Raw genomic sequence first — 15,944 nt, 5'->3', positions numbered from 1 at the left:
ACTCAACCCTCCCTGGGATGCAGAAATCCAAGGAGAAATTACCATACAGAAAGTTAAAACTCTCATGCAATTAAGTTATGAAAGACATATGAAACACACAATATAAATATAGACACAGATTAGACACGTTTGAAAGAGGTCCACCATGGGCCCTTAATAGTGCATATGTGGTTTCCCACTCAGGAAGTATTCAAAAGATGGTTCCTAGGATATGGGACAAGACCACAGAATTGTAGAATGATAGAATACCAGGTTGGAAATGACCTCAAGGATCATCAGGTCCTATCTTGGTAAAAGTATGTTGGGAGAAGATCCTTCTTTGTCCTTTCCATATCCTTCTCCAAACATCTGGCACTGGACATTGTCATGGGCAGAAGAGGGGGCTCTTCTGGTCTGAGACTATACTGACTTCTGCCTTCTTATGGTCTTATACCTTAGACCTTTGTCTACTGGAAGGCCCTTTACTGATGTCCTTTAAAGTTTATTCTGCATTAAAACAGTAGTTTTATTTGTGTGTATTCTCTGTACCTATGCATTTTATGGGCCTTCCACTTAAATTTCTCTGTCTCATGTAGCATTTTGAGAGGCATGGACTCCGGGGGGTGAAGAACTGAGACATTTTATTAAAAAGATGCAGATTTTATAGCCAACACTAACATGGAAACGTTCCTTATAAGGCAGAAACTGTAACTGCAGCATCTGATTGGCTACCTCCTGTCACCTGGGGATATGGCAGGCTTTCGAAGTGGCAACTCATCCCTGTGATGAGTTTCACAGTACTCTGCTTTGCCCAAAACTTGCTGCAAAGGTCTGGTTCTTTTCAGGCCTTCATCCTGCCTATTTCCCACAGTCTCAGACAGCTGTTTACAGGACTGTGCACTTAGATATATTTTTAAGTTATAGGCTGAGCAATTTCCAGGTGTTTTTTTTTCTTTTTCCATTTTGGGTGGATCGAAAAGTTTTTGAATATTCATATGGTTTTTTGTTGTGTCTGTATCTCTTCCCTATAGCTTCATGCAAGCACAATGGGCACTCAAAGATGTGAAAAGGCTTCTGAACGGTCTTTTTCACATAATTAGCATATTTTCTCTTCGACATTGCATCATATTATACTGAGGGCAAAATTATAAAGGTCCTTGCAAAAAGGCTGAAAGCTGCTTAAAATAAGTTAATTTCAAAACAGAGTTATACTCTCTGCACTGATTTTAAATACAAAGACCTATCTTGAGGCAACTGTCTTTTCCTACCTTTGTACTTGAATCATACAAGAGGGTAAATAGCAAGAAGGACAGGCCTATTATGAATGATCTCATAAGCATGGTATAAATGAAGGAAGCAACCAACCAACAGTGAAGTAACCAACTTAGCTCAGGAATGCTTGTAACAAGGCTGTATCAAGGCAGTGGGAGGGGAAAAGGGAAAATGAAAGTAAGCACGTTCCATTCAACATAGAGGGGAAAGGCAACAGAAGCATCAGGAAAAAAAGCCAAACAAACAGAAGAGCAAGGAGACAGAGGTCAGTGAGGAAAATTGCCAGCTTTACAAGTGCTTCTGAAATGAAACTTGGCTGCAAGTCAATTGGGTGTCAAACAAACCAATGAACAGAAAAGTCACAGATTAGTTTTGTTGTAGATAAAGGTGAGATAGTGGAGATAGGAAAGAATAATCGAAACGTTGTGTACCTGATGGTGAGCTCAGCAGTGAAACTTGCACTCAGGAAGGAGATCTCAATCACTGTTGCTACTCTTCTATAAGCAATGGCTCCATGGGATACAGTAGCAAAAAAAAGAAAAAACAAATCTTAGTATCACCCAGAAAGGTATTTGGAATAAGGCAGACAGCATTATTCTGCAGGTCTGTGGAACATTGGTATGGGTAGCCATACTCTGACTAATGGTCCAGTTTGGGTCTCCACATCTTAGCAGATCCTTACGGAGCTAAATAAGTTATCCCTGGTTCCAAGTGATCAAGGAGATGAAGCACCAGCCTTACAAGAAATGGAGACTGTCATTTCTGACATGAAAAAGCTGAAGGGGAAATCTGACTGACCTTGAAAAAATCATGTAGGTGATAAATAAGCTGAATGTTGAACAATTTGGTTTGATTCACCAAAATCAGTAATAATATTGGAAGGGGCACTCGTTGAAACAAGTAGGATATGAGTTTAAAACTTACAAAAGAAAAGTTTTTATGCAACAGTTTCACTGCTGGAATTTGAGAACAGAGGGGTTTGTGGAGGTAGACTGTATCACAGAGTCAGAAAGGGATTTAGATGGATGTATGAACAAAGATCCATAGTAGGTGCTAAAAGAAAAAGAGGAGGATGTGCTGTCTACCACTCCTAATTCAGTGACTGTGGATGCTGGAGGAGCAGGACTAGGAGAAGGGACCATGGATAAGCCAGGCTTATGCAGAGCATGTCATTCTGCAAGACAAAATATTGTGTGAGAATGGTCACTACTTTGACTCAGTGCATATTATCATGGTCTTAAAATTACCATCTATTGGCTTCCTGTATAATGAACTGTGTTTTACCCTGTGTCTTCTGGTATCCATAGCCAGCCATAGTCATGTGTTTGAGTCATGCGGAATTATGCAGGAGTTCTCAGGTATGGTAAAGTGCCTTAAAAAAAAAGGCAGTTTTGGTATCTGATGCTGAGACTATTGAAGAGACTCTAAGGCTGCATTCCCAGTTTCAACTCCGGCCCAGCCTTCCATTGGCTTCCTCAGCATGGGCGGTTTCCAACTAGTGCAGCTGATCTCTGTCGAACTGATACTGCCTACCAGCTGCTTCACTGTCCCTGCAGATACACTAAGCAAGATCTATTTGTGCAGTATATTTGAGCTGACCAGAGGAAGACATCAAGTTTCTGAAGAATTTCTTGTAGATTACACTAGCTTGTAGAGTATATTCTTTCAGAAAATGCATCAGAAGTTTAACTTTAGATCTCTCTAGGTGGCAGGTTTTCAACTATTGAAAGTGAGGAAAAGGATTCTACAGAGTTGCAGGTTGTCCTACATTTTAAGTTACATATTTTGAAAACTCAAAATCTACATTTTGGGCAACATTACTCATAGCAGCTGTCATAAGACTAAGTGCTATAGCTATTTTCAGTGCTTCTGGTTCCTGCTGCTGAGATGATGAAAGCTGAAATTTGGCATCATAAAGTTACAAAAACACTGCAGGCTTGTAAAATTTCGTTTTACTCCCAAAATTATTTGTGTCTATTGTTGATCTTATTATCAAGGCACTGAGTAAACAAATAATGGGATTAAGCTGCCAGTATGCCCAACAGCTCAGTGCTGGTTGGGCACTGCCACTCAACAAAGCAGTTTAGGACTTGTTTGACTCTTTTGGGCCAGTCCCAAACAGCGGAGCATATTGGCACTTCTCCTTAAAAAAAAAATAAAATTTATTCTATTTTATTTTTTAGGAGACCACCAGGATTCAGCCACGGGAGCCCGTGGGAATGTGACCCTTTGGTGTTAGCGAACCCCTAGGCTAGGACCTTACTTCCCACGTTTGTTGCTGCCCACTCGCTCACAGAGCCATTCCCCGTGGGACCGAGCCCGTTCATCCCAGTACCACTGATGCGGGGCGGGAGAGGCAGAACAGGCTCCCCAAGAAGCTGCCCTTGGCTCTGGACCGGTCCCCGCAGACCAGCGCTTTCCCGGCCCGCCGCTCTAGTTTCGTTTCCCGCTGGCTCCTCCTCCGCCGCCCTCCGCCCCCCTCCGAGCTGCCACCGGCCCCGGCTCCCGGCTCCTGGCTCCTGCTCCCGGCTCCAGGCCTGGCGATGCTGCGGCGCTGCGCCCCGGGGTCGCCGGGCCCCGGGCCCCTCCGCCAAGCCCTGCCACCCTCGGCCACCGCCCTCCGCCACCGCCTGCGCCAGGTCAGCACGGCGAGATCTTCGGCTTCGTGGGGCGGGCGGGTGCGAAGGGGACAAGGGGTAATTGTTTCAAACGGAGGGACGGCAAATCCTGACCAGGTGTAAGGAAGAAGTTTTTTCGATGAGGGTGGCGAAACACTGGCTCAGGTTTCCCAGAGAGGTGGTGGATGCCCCATCCCTGGAAACATTCCTGGCTTGGTTGAACAGGGCTCTGAGCGACCTGATCTGGTTTAAGATGTCCCAGTGTGCTGCCTGGGGGTTGGACTAGATGACTGATCAAGGTCCCTTCCGACCCAACACGTTCTGTGATCTCTCCTTGCAGTATGCAGAGAGGATCCCAGAGGCTGAAGCAGTACTCGACCTGCTGGAGGAATGTCCGGAGCACCAAAAAAAGGGCGATTTTCCCGTCATAGTTTTTGAGGGGCTGGATGCCACTGGTAAGAGCAATGTGTGGGTGAGGAACTATAGACGAAAAATTGTTGAAAAGAGCAAGTGCTCTGGCTTTCATTCAGGTGTAAGTCTTAAAAATTAAAAAAAAAATAATCCTGGAAACCTGCAACAGAATTGAAGAAATTAGTAATTATAAATGCCAGTCTGTTTTCCCTGACTTGTAAAAGATGAGTCTACACTAATTTTCACTCTGTGGGTTAATTCGTTATCTAAGTAAATGAAAGAATACAAAGAGTGGAGTACTGAAAATTTAATTTCTTGTGCAGATGATGAAACATACTTTTACTGGAGAGTTTTCAAATAAATGAACTAAAATAATGGTAGTCTGAGAGACTGGCAGCAGTTTGTATCAGAGAAATATTAGTTGCCTCTGTTTTCTGACTTTTCAGTTAAAGAGAACTGAAAATCCCCTTAAAAAGAAAGGACAGCAGGGCAATATCCACATGAACTGTGACCTCAAAAAGTATTATAAATAAATATACAGAAAAATTGCCATACATTTAATGTATTAAAGGGAGTAAAGACTGAAAGTTGGCAAGGCGAAGGGCTGGAAGGCCCAGAGAGCAGGAAGGAAAGTAATAATTCCTGCAACCAGACTCAGAATAATTTTCCCCTGACAGCCTTATCACAAGATATTCAAGTTACATATTCAGGTGTCAGAACATTTTCTCCAAATGAACAGGCAGGAGAGTTTTTCAGTTTTTAAAACTGAGCTGTATCTGACACATAATAACACAAATATTTCCTTCTGTAAATGAAATGCAGGCAAAACCACTGTGACCGAGGCTGTTAAGGACAACCTGAATGGCATTCTGCTAAGGTCCCCACCACCTTGCATCAGCCAGTGGAGGACTGTATTTGATGATGAACCAACACCCATTAAAAGAGCATTTTATGCTGCGGGCAACTACATTCTCGCTTCAGAAATAGCGAAAGCATCCACTCAGGCACCTGTGATCATAGACAGGTTTGTATACTAGAGAAGCCCTCTCATGTCAGTGCTATCATATGGTTGTTCAGTGTTACAAGCAGAAGTGGTCAACAATTCTCTGGTTTTCTTTGGAACTTTCTTTGGAGGAGGAGGAGTTGTTTTGATTTGGTTTTGTTTGTGATTTGTTTTGAGGTTTTTTTTTGAAGCACTACTCTGCAGAGAGTCAGATAAATATTAAATCTTCCAAAGATGATAATAGTAAGTTAGGGACCTTCCATCAGGGTAATACTCATAACTAGCTTTTGGACACATGAAAATTATTACATCTTGAGTGGAGGCTCAAGCTGTGCATCCTGAGCTAGACCAGAGTTTCATGACAAACCTGAGGAGCATGTGGGCTGCTGGTCATGCCTCTCTCTAAGATGAGATATGGGTGGATTGGAATGACTGAGTTTTAGGTAGACTCACTCTTTGCATTTATAAAGCCAGAAACATGCTTCCTACTTTTTTGGATTTGGTTTTGTTTTTGTTATTTCTAGTATTCATTAACCTTTGTAGGCAGCTTACAGTATTACTCTTAATAAAGAAGGTCTAGGTGCACTTTGAACCCTCTGGCTTATTTCAGTAGGTGTACTGTAACCTCCTGCCACAACACATACACACACACACACACACACACACACACACATACACACGCACACACACACACACATACACATACACACATACACATACACACACACACACACACAGATATATACAGAAGTTGTTTGTATGTACTATTTTTAACCAATCTCAAATCCACTGAAATCCATCAAACACAGTGCCTTGTAGTGGGGAACATTAAATGCAAGTGAAATGCGCAACCATTAATAATGCCTGTCTTAATTCACATGTTTGTAAAGACTGCGTGTTCTCTAGCAAATCTGTTGCATGAAGTAGGTTGGGAACCACAAAAAAAGGACTCAGAGGACTGGATTTTGAGATAAAATGTAACTCTTCTTTGACCTCACTCTGGAAGTCTCTTTACCTAATGTGTAGCTACTGCTATATGTTTTAATTAATAATTCACATGAACTCTGAGTAGTGCACTGAGTATTATCACTGTTAAGAAATAATGGATGTCACAGAACTGTTCTTTGCATTTCCCCTCAAACCCACCATGTCATCTATCTCATCATTATTGACTTCTCATTATAGTGACAACTCTCTCCTATATTATGGAAGAATTAGTGTCCTCTTTAAAATTTCTCTCTCCATCTGATAGATACTGGCACAGCACAGCTGCCTACACAATTGCCACTGAAACAAATGGGAAAGTGAAGGATCTTCCACCAGCTCACGATGAAGTGTACCAGTGGCCTGAGGATCTGCTTAAACCTGACCTTGTTCTTCTCTTGACTGTTGACCCTGAGGAACGAGTCCAGAGACTTCAGCGTCGGGGGCTGGAGAAAACAAAGGAGGAAGCTGAGTTGGAAGCTAACAGCTTGTTTCGCCAAAGGTACCCTTTAATGAGGAATAAGAGGCTGGATGCAATCTTGGCTTCTGTGGGATCAGTGGCAAATGTACCACTCACATTACTGGGACAAGGATTTCCTATGTCTAAGCTCTTGGTTTGATGTTTTTTGGTAAGGATTAATGGTTGACAGGGAGGGTAAATTCTGTCAGTTCTGATTGAAAGTGTTCAAAAGCTGCAGGTGTAGAATTTAATTATCCTGCAAAGGAGCTTTGAATTAAAATACTTCTATTTTCTACTTACTGCTTTTATTTTAGCACCTTTCTTAGCTTGGTCATGAAGGGGAGAGACCTAAAAATTTCAGAACTGCAAGGCAAGAAGTTGAAACACACACCTTCCACATGTGTCTCAGTTTGAAGAGACTGGAATGTTTGCTAAAGAGGATGAATTATGAGACAAACCAAACTCCTCTCTCTCAGCAATTGTAAATTCAAAATTAAGGGGCTTTAATCGAGGAAGTGTGGAGAAAACAGAAGAAATAACAACCCTTTATTAAAAGATATATGTGTGTTTGCAAGAACAGTAACAGAACACACAAAAAAACTAGATAATAGTCCTGTACCCAAAAAGTCCCCTTCAAACAAAAGAGAAAGTCAGAATACTTCTCTGTCTTTAGCGCAGTTCTAATCACAGTTGGCAGGGGGCGCTGTTGGATCACTGGATGTGCAGGGCCTGCAGTGCTCGGTGTTGGCCTGCAGGGGGCGCTGTCGGGCTCTGGCGGTCACAGCGCGGGGGGGGTCTGGGGGTGGTCTGGGTCGTGGGAGAAGCCGAAAAGAAAATGGGGACCCTTCCCCCAATGGAAGAAGGGGGAAAGGAAACTCTCCGATGAAAACGCAGCAGATCCGAGCTGGAGACAAAGACAGCTACCCCGTCTCTGTCCCAGAGAGAGAACCCAGCAAAAACTGACTTCTACCCCCTGTGAGCTGGGCCAGCTACCCAAAAACTCCCAAACTCCTCCTCTCCCCCCACTCCAGCCTTCGATGGGCTGTTACCTAGGAATTCGGCTTTGCCAGCCAGACCTTTTGTAAAGCTAATTGACCCCCTTCCCATTCGAACTCAGTTTTTCTTACAGTGGAGCAGGGGAAGGAAAAATTCCCTCCTGGGATTTATAGCCTATAACAACATGAAAGTCTGGAACTGAGCTCCAGATTAAGAACATAAAATTTAGATCTCCTCTGTAGATGTCTTAGCTGTGTCTTATAGATACGTAGCTGTGCTAAGTATCTTGGGTCCCAGTATAGTCAGTACATTCAATGGAGCCTTCAAAGAGATTCATCTCACCACCCATTTGGAGCTCAGTGATCTAAGCTTAAGTATCTAAAGCCATTTGATATGAGGCTGGCAGATGTGATGCAGAACCTGTGGACAATTTCTGGACTAGCAACTGGAAGCTAAATGGGATAGTCCAGAGCATTTCAAGCAGTATTAGATACATTTTTTTTAAGTAACTGCATAGGATACCCTGGGTATCCTTCTTGAGGGTGTGCTGAATTGCTGTCTAGGCTCTCTCTACTCTGTGTTGAGTAGATCATCTTTGTCTAAAATGGAAACTTAAATAGCCAATGTTCTCACAGATGCCTCAGTATAGACACCTGAATATTGGTTTCCATATCTACAAATCTCAAGACTGAAATCTACCTCTAGAGTTTTAACATTTCTGGCAATGATACACCTTAAAAATAGTAATTGATAACAGCCAACAAGGCTTTACAAAGGGGAAATCATGCCTGACAAATTTGGTGACCTTCTATGACAGGGCTACAACATTTATGGATAGGGCAGAGCAACTGACATCATCTACCTGGCCTTCTGCAAAGTGTTTGACACTGTCCTGCACGACATCCTTGTCTCCAAATTAGAGAGACATGGATTTGGTGGAAGGACTACTTGGTGGATAAAGAAATGGCTGGATGGCTGCACAGAGAGTTGTGGTCAATGGCTCATTGTCCATATGGAGACCAGCGGTGAGTGGGGTCCCTCAGGGGTCAGTACTGGGGCTGATACTGTTCGATGGCTTTGTCAGCAACATTGACAGTGGGATCAAGGGTACCCTCAGCAAGTTCACTGACGACACCAAGATGTATGGTGCAGTCGACACACTGGAGGGAAGGGATGCCATCCAGAGGGGCCTTGACAGGCTTGAGAGGTGGGCCAGTGCAGAGAAAGTCTTGGGGGTGATGGCTGATGAAAAACTCAACATGAGTTGGCAGTGTGCATTTGCAGCCCAGGAAGCCAATGAAATCCTGGGTTGCTTCAAAAGGAGTGTGGCCAGCAGGTCAAAGGAGGTGATTCGACCCCTCTACTCTGCTCTTGTGAGACCCCACGTGGAGTGGTGCGTCCAGTTCTGGTGTCCCCATCATAAGAACGACATGGAACCAGTGAAGCAAGTCCAGAGGAGAGCCATGAAGTAGATGAGAGGACTGGAGCACCTTCCCTATGAGAAAGTTGGGACTATTCAGGCTGGAAAAGAGAAGGTTGTATGGAGACTTGATAGCAACCTTCCAGTATCTGAAGGGGGCCTACAGGGAAGCTAGAGAGGGATTCTTCATCAGGAACTGTAGTGATAGGACAAGGAATGATGGGTACAAACTGAAAGAAGGGAAATTTAGGTTTTACTGTGAGAGTGGTTAGACACTGGAACAGGTTGCCCAGGGAGGCTGTGGTTGCCCCAACCCTGGCAGTGTTCAAAGCCAGGTAGGAGCAACCTGGTTTGGTGGGAGGTGTCCCTGCCTCTGGTGGGGGGGAATGGGACTAGATGATTTTAAGGTCCATTTCAACCCCTTAACATTCTATGATTCTATGTTTGCTTAATTTTGACAGAAACTCCCTGCTTATTTAGTAGGAACTGCAGAGGGATGAGTGAGCTAGGGAACAACATTTAAGAATCCTTTAAGTTGTACTTCTACATCTTAGTCCTGTCAGAAAGCCTTTGGTTATTTCTACTTGTTAATTATGTCACCCTGGGCATGAGAATATCCAGAATCTTGCTTGATTTGTCCTGTGACTTCTGGCCTTAATGGCAATTTTGGGAACATAGGAAATGATATTGACATCCTCATTCACACCCTCATAGGCTAAATGGGGGAGAGCTCTGCATTATGCTCACAGTCTAAGTGAGGATGTTTTCATCCTGTATTTCATCCTGTTATTCATCTGGATAGCTGATCAGAGGAAGGGTTTGAATGATGTGTCAACTCTCTAATCCAGTTAGCCAAAGGTGAGATCAGTCAGTGAGCACAGCTACACAGTGCAATGTCACACAGTTCAGAGACACCTTAGCAGAATCTGAAGAAGTTAATTCAGGTGTTAGAAGCAGACTGTCCACTGCACTGCTGTACCAGACTGTATCCAGTGCCAAGCTGTAAAGAAAGAAATACTTTATGCCATGCCATATGTGAATATGGCTAGAGCTCTGGGAATCAATGCCTGGGAAACTATGTGCTTTGAGATTTACATTATAATAGTAGTTACTAACGGTTTATTTCTTTTTGCAGTAGATTTCGTTCTTAGCTTCATGTTAGATTTTGTATCCTTTGTCTCTGCAGTGTGAACACTTTCTTCTGAGACCAATGAATAATGCCATTTCATATCCCTGCATTTTGAAGTTTAATTTCCCTTGTTTTGTTTTAAAATAGAGTTGAAGAGTCATACAGAAGGATGGTGAACCCTGCATGCCAAGTGGTTGATGCCAGCCCCTCCAAGGAAGAGGTTCTCAAGACAGTGCTGCAACTAATTAACAAACACTTTGCTTTGTGAAAACAACTTCTGTGTAACAGCACTTAAAAGAGACTTTTTATTGCCCCACTGGTTTTGGTACCCGAAAATGCACAATGATGTGTTTTTTTCTCACAGAAATACTGAATATTACTTTATTCTGAATACTGTTTTATTCTGTCAACAGTAATCTATGCAGGTTGTCTGTTTTGTGGTTGCTACTATACCTTTCTGTATAAGGCAAAACACTACTCACATGTCATTCAGCATTCTTAGTAAAGACACAAACATACTACAGTCATGTGTGAAGTACCTCAGAGTGATCTCTGACACCATGACATTTTAAGACGGTATCGTGTTGCATCTTCATCACCAGGAGAACCCGTTCAGACAATGCAGTGGCCCAGTGTTGTTTGCTGGAATAGAGGATGAGCAGCTGCTGCTGTAATGGGCATCCTGGAAAAAACGTGTCATAAGCGAGCACCAGTGAACATCCAGGGCTCTTAGTAATAACATCCAAGCCTGTCTACATATGCAACTGAAATATCAATTAATTTCAGGGGGAAACCAGGGAAGATTGGCAAATTAGAAACAGAGACCTGAGAAGAACCTGAAATTGAAAACATTTTACAAATGCTAAAATATTTTTTACAAAACTTTTTCTGTATTCTACTAATATTTGTTATGTGAACCTGTGTTCTTTTGAGAGAATGCAAAATGGAAAACTGCAGAGAATCTGAGCAATGGGGATGATTGAACCTTTTCACTTTAGTTTTTCTTTCTTGTATGGGTGTTTGCACTTGTTGAATGTGAAAGCAGGCTACCATCAGACTTCAGCTCTGCAAAGACTTGGTTTTTATGTAAATTAGTTACACTATTATTACTCCTAAGTGTAAAACTAAGAATATGGATAAGCCTTTGTGGGGTCAGAAATTAATGCAGTTCCAGAAAAAAGCATAACTAAATTGTAAATTTGATTTAAAACTATTTTTACTTACTTTCCTGTGTTAAGCAAGTGCAGTTATCAATGAATCTATCTGCTAAATAAAAATGTACTCAGTACTCAGTTCCTATATCTGATCTGCATATACAAGGTAATAGAAAGAAAAACTTCTAAAAATACATTTTTTCATGCACTACTTAATGTTTTTGAATATACGTTATTAATATAATACATTTATACATACTAGTAATAGATGCTGTTGTGTTTGGTGTATTATTCATATAACAGTAGCCTTAGGATTTACCATATATGCAGACTGAAAATACATACTTGGAGGTGCTCCATTCTTTTGAGAAATTATAAAGCATTCATGTATTCAGCTCTGGATAGAGGAAATTCTCATGTAGAAGTCATCACTGTGCATGGATGATTAGCGTGCAAATACATGCCTGCCCTAAATCTTGTGTAGCCTTAGCTTGTCCAGGCAAAAGATCACTTGGCATAAGAAATGCCAGTGAACGCCTTTTCTCCTTATGCAAACTTGCATGTGAAGTCAGTCTGTCTGGCTTTTGATGCTGAGTTCTTAGAAGTGTAGGTTCATATTTAAAAGAGTGCTGATAATATATATACAAAAAGTGACATCAGACACTATGGATTACACAAATGCAGAATATATTCGTAGTCCATATTTTTCTTTAACCCAAAGCTACTGATGCAGACTAGGAGACTAGCAAAGCAAGGTAGACCAAACTAACATTCCCTCTCTCATGTCTTTGTTAGAATTGAAGGTCTGCAAGAAATTGTATGCCACATGCAGGATGTGTTAATGTGCATAATCACTCCCATACTTCCCATTTCTGTGGCATTTCTGCCACAATTTTGTCCACGGTATCTAAAAAGATTGCACTTCATTTACATTTAGAACAAATCATAGAATTATAGAAAGGCTGCAAGTGTTGGAAGGGACCCTAAGGATCACCTAGTTCCAAACCCCCTGCCATGGGCAGAGATACACCCACTAGATCAGGTTTTTCAGGGCCCTATTCAGTCTGGTCTTGAACACTTCCAGGGATGAGGCATCCACGACTTCTCTGGGCAAACTGTTCCAGTGCCTCAATACCTTCACAGTAAAGAATTTCTTCCTGATATCTAATCTAAGTCTCCCTCTTTTAGTTTAAAACTATTTTCCCTTCTTCTGTTGCTATCAGTGTGTGTAAGAAGTCACACTCCATCTTCTTTATAAGACCCTTTTAGGTACTGGAATGCTGCTCTAAGGTCTACCCAGAGTAATCTCTTCTCCAGGATGAACAGCCTCAGCTGTCTCAGCCTGTCTTCGTAAAAGAGGTGCTCCAACCCTCTTATCAAGTTTGTGGCCTCCTCTGGATCCACAAAAACGTTCAAATGCAAGGTTTGTCAATGAGTGCTGGAATGCAGGCAGGCCTGGGAGAGGAGCAGCAGGAATACACAAATGCCAGCCATGGCACACCCAGCAAGAGCATCATCCGGATTAAAAACCGACAGAAACTTTTGCTGGGCAGTTTGACGGCCACAAGAGGTCAGAATTTTTGTTTAAATGCTTAAAAAGACCTGTAAGCTCCAAGTATTTCCATGCAGATTCAGAAACTTAGGCTGTTTCGTGGTAGGTAAAACATCAGACCAGCACAGAAGCTTATTTTCAAGCTTCTCAATAGTTTTGTTAAAGTCAGTGAATTCAGCCCTTACTAAAGAATAAATGTTATTTGTAATTGAAGGATTTCTTGAAGGACAAATCAATACTCTTGTTGTCCCGGATTTGTGTACTTTTTAGTTAAGAAAAAAAAATATATCTAAGAGTTTTAGATGAGAGAATTTTAAAAGAAATGTTATTTTTATTTCATTTTTGCTGGTTTTTTTGTTTATTTTATTTCATAGAACTCACCATAGTATTTCAAGCATCTTTTTTTGGTCTAGAGCGTAATAGATGCTAAAATAAAATGGTATTCAGTTACCTAAACATAGATATCCCCAGCAGTTAGTCTCCCTAAGGTATCTGAGATGTCTGCGTGGGGCTGCCAGATATGACACAAGACATTTGGTTGAGCTGTTGATCTGCAGAGTGGCAGCTGGAAGCCTGCAGGGATACCATATGGTGCCTAAAATGGCACTATTCACCCATTTAAGCAGTGAGAGTGTTAGAAAGCAGCAGTACAGCCTCTTCGGGCTGTGTCTACGTTAGCAGGTGGCCTGGAACAAGTAGGGACAATCTGTAGCACAGAGAAGCTGGCACCGAGGACCCAGTGTGTGCCCTCCATGACAGCGTTTCAGAGATTTATTTGAGACCAGCTCTAATCTGGTCACATTGACTGGTCTTGTTCTAGCAGCTGTAGTGCAGTAAGTGTGCTCCTACACCAGATCTTTTTGTTTGGATGGAGTCCAGTTGACAGATGTCAGGAAGCATGGCATGAAGCAAAGTGTGGTAAGGACAGGAGGTCAGGACGAAAGCTTCAAAAGTGCGCTCCTTATCGAAGCTGAAAAACTAATGTGGATGTATTATGTGGACATAATGTAGAGGCAACACGGATCTCTGGGAAAGGTTTCCTTGGAGCCAAAACAGACCTTGGGTTGTTTCCTCATTGTCCTGATTGAGGGCTAAGCTGGAACTTGTTACAGCTCCTTTTGGCCCATGTTCCCAAGTTGCTTTCCAGGGATAACCACAGGACAACAGTAGAAAAGAGTGGATTTTGGTGCATGCTTGGTACCGCACTCCTGTAGCACGCGGTACAGCAATGGGCCTCACCCAGTGTTGGGAGTAGTGAGTGCTGCTGTCAATCTGGAAGGTGAGGAACCTACTTACAAGCAAATAATAAACTTCAGCAGTGAAATGTAAGGCTGGTTTTCAGCTATTCCCCTCCTAAAGATAAAAGTTTGCAAGACAAAGTCCCCCAAATCAGATGCTAGGAGATGTCTTTCAGAAGACATGAGGTATCTGTCCCCATTACAGATACAGTTTTGAAGTCATGATTTTAACCATTATTTTCTGTAGAGATAACAAGCAGTTTTATATATAAACTGATACTTTATCGAGTAGTTCACTGTGCTGAGTGCCTGGAACTAGAAGATGACGTCTAGAGAGGCCAATTCTTCACTAGGTTTTCTTCACACTGCTCTGAGTCTTTTCCCCATAGCTTTACCAGCTTCTAGAAATTTGTCTAAAAATGTTCATGTTGCTTTTGCTATCATGCAATTCATGACATTTTCAGATGCAGGAGAGCCAGGACACTCAATGGGACTTTAATGGAAGGGAAAATATCTTTCTTCAAGTTCAGGATAAATAAAGACCCCAAGGAGTTTTTATTTTCCTTTTTCTGCTTTTACAGTCCCAGTTCTCCTGTTTTCTTAATTTGAATAGTTGAAGAAACTTTTGAATTGTTGCTGCAGGGGGCTGCACTGACTTTGATCTTTTAAATGGAAAGCTATATTCAACAAAATTAAAACAGCTCTTTTGTAAAGACAAAGATCATCACTCTCTGGCTTAACTTAACTAAACAGATGTAGGGTTTATGTAAATATGCAGTCAGTGCAATGTGAAACAAAAGCTAGAATACCTTGCCATTAGTGTAAAAATGCATTCTGTGTTACCAGCTGGCCAGTCATGACCTTTTGTTCAGCCCTGAAGACAGCGCTGCCACAAGAGAGGAGTCCCAAAGAAAAGATTCAAGGACTCCCTGAAGCAACATCTCAGCCTTGGCCATATTGATCATCATAACTGGTCTACTCTGGCCTCCAATTGGGAGGCCTGGAGACACACCATCTATAACGCTGCTGTTTCCTTTGAGAACACACGCAGGATCACTCTCGAGGAGAAAAGACAATGCAGAAAGAATCGTGCCTTGCAGAATTTACCACCTAAGGAGTCTTTCTCCTGTGCCTTTTGCAATCGGACATGTCTGTCTTGTATTGGCCTTATTAGCCACCAGTGTGCTTGTAACAAATGTGGATAGAGCCCTTCCTAAATCTTCGTTTGTGAAGCCTAGCCATGATGATGATGGCAGTGCTGGGTTAACAGTTGGACTCAAGGATCTTAGAGGTCTTTTCCAACCTACATAATTCAATGATTTTGTTATTCTATGACCATTTCCAACTAATTCTTCTTTGAGTCTGGTATCAGACTTGCAGCGCATTGGAGTGGTAAGAGCAATGCTATGCTAATGAGTGTCATCTACTCATGGAAGCAGCTTTCGTTGTATTGACATACAGACAATATTGTGCTGCTGCTGTTTCTGAAGCCTGGTCTGTATGTAGCTGCATGTATTCCTGACTGCAGTTCCCAGAATCTTACCTTTCCCTCCTGCATTCTAAAGTAGTGGCAGTCTAAGCTTCAGACCCCTCTGATACTCATTTTGTCCCTCCAAAAAAGAAATCCTCAAGCATCTTAAGACTGTTTTTTGTTTTCCTCAAAAATAGGATGCAATGCTCCTGCATCAATTTGGCAAAAATATCACTGTCAAAGTTTTTTAACTTGGA

General features: G+C 42.1%; 1 protein-coding gene across 1 annotated transcript; it reads left to right on the top strand.

Annotated features, from left to right (window-relative positions):
• Positions 1–3,469: 3,469 nt before the first annotated feature.
• CMPK2 (cytidine/uridine monophosphate kinase 2) lies at positions 3,470–11,691 on the top strand. The gene is made up of 5 exons (XM_064650476.1): positions 3,470–3,890; positions 4,210–4,324; positions 5,103–5,304; positions 6,536–6,769; positions 10,420–11,691. Exons 1-5 carry the CDS (start codon positions 3,795–3,797, stop codon positions 10,538–10,540), a joined length of 768 nt encoding a protein of 255 aa, XP_064506546.1. The 5' UTR covers positions 3,470–3,794; the 3' UTR covers positions 10,541–11,691.
• The last annotated feature ends 4,253 nt before the right edge of the window (positions 11,692–15,944 follow it).

This window comes from Pseudopipra pipra, chromosome 3 (genome assembly GCF_036250125.1).
Source record: "Pseudopipra pipra isolate bDixPip1 chromosome 3, bDixPip1.hap1, whole genome shotgun sequence".
In the NCBI taxonomy this organism is placed as follows: Eukaryota; Metazoa; Chordata; class Aves; order Passeriformes; family Pipridae; genus Pseudopipra; species Pseudopipra pipra.
The sequence above is the reverse complement of the archived record's forward strand: the minus strand, read 5'-3'. Positions and strand labels throughout refer to the sequence as shown.

Bases quoted from the DNA above. Each gene is read 5' to 3' on its own strand.
- CMPK2 (XM_064650476.1), top strand. From the start codon at position 3,795: ATGCTGCGGCGCTGCGCCCCGGGGTCGCCGGGCCCCGGGCCCCTCCGC. The intron at 5,305-6,535 runs GTTTGTATACTA...TCCATCTGATAG, and splicing joins GCACCTGTGATCATAGACAG to ATACTGGCACAGCACAGCTG. The intron at 6,770-10,419 runs GTACCCTTTAAT...GTTTTAAAATAG, and splicing joins AACAGCTTGTTTCGCCAAAG to AGTTGAAGAGTCATACAGAA.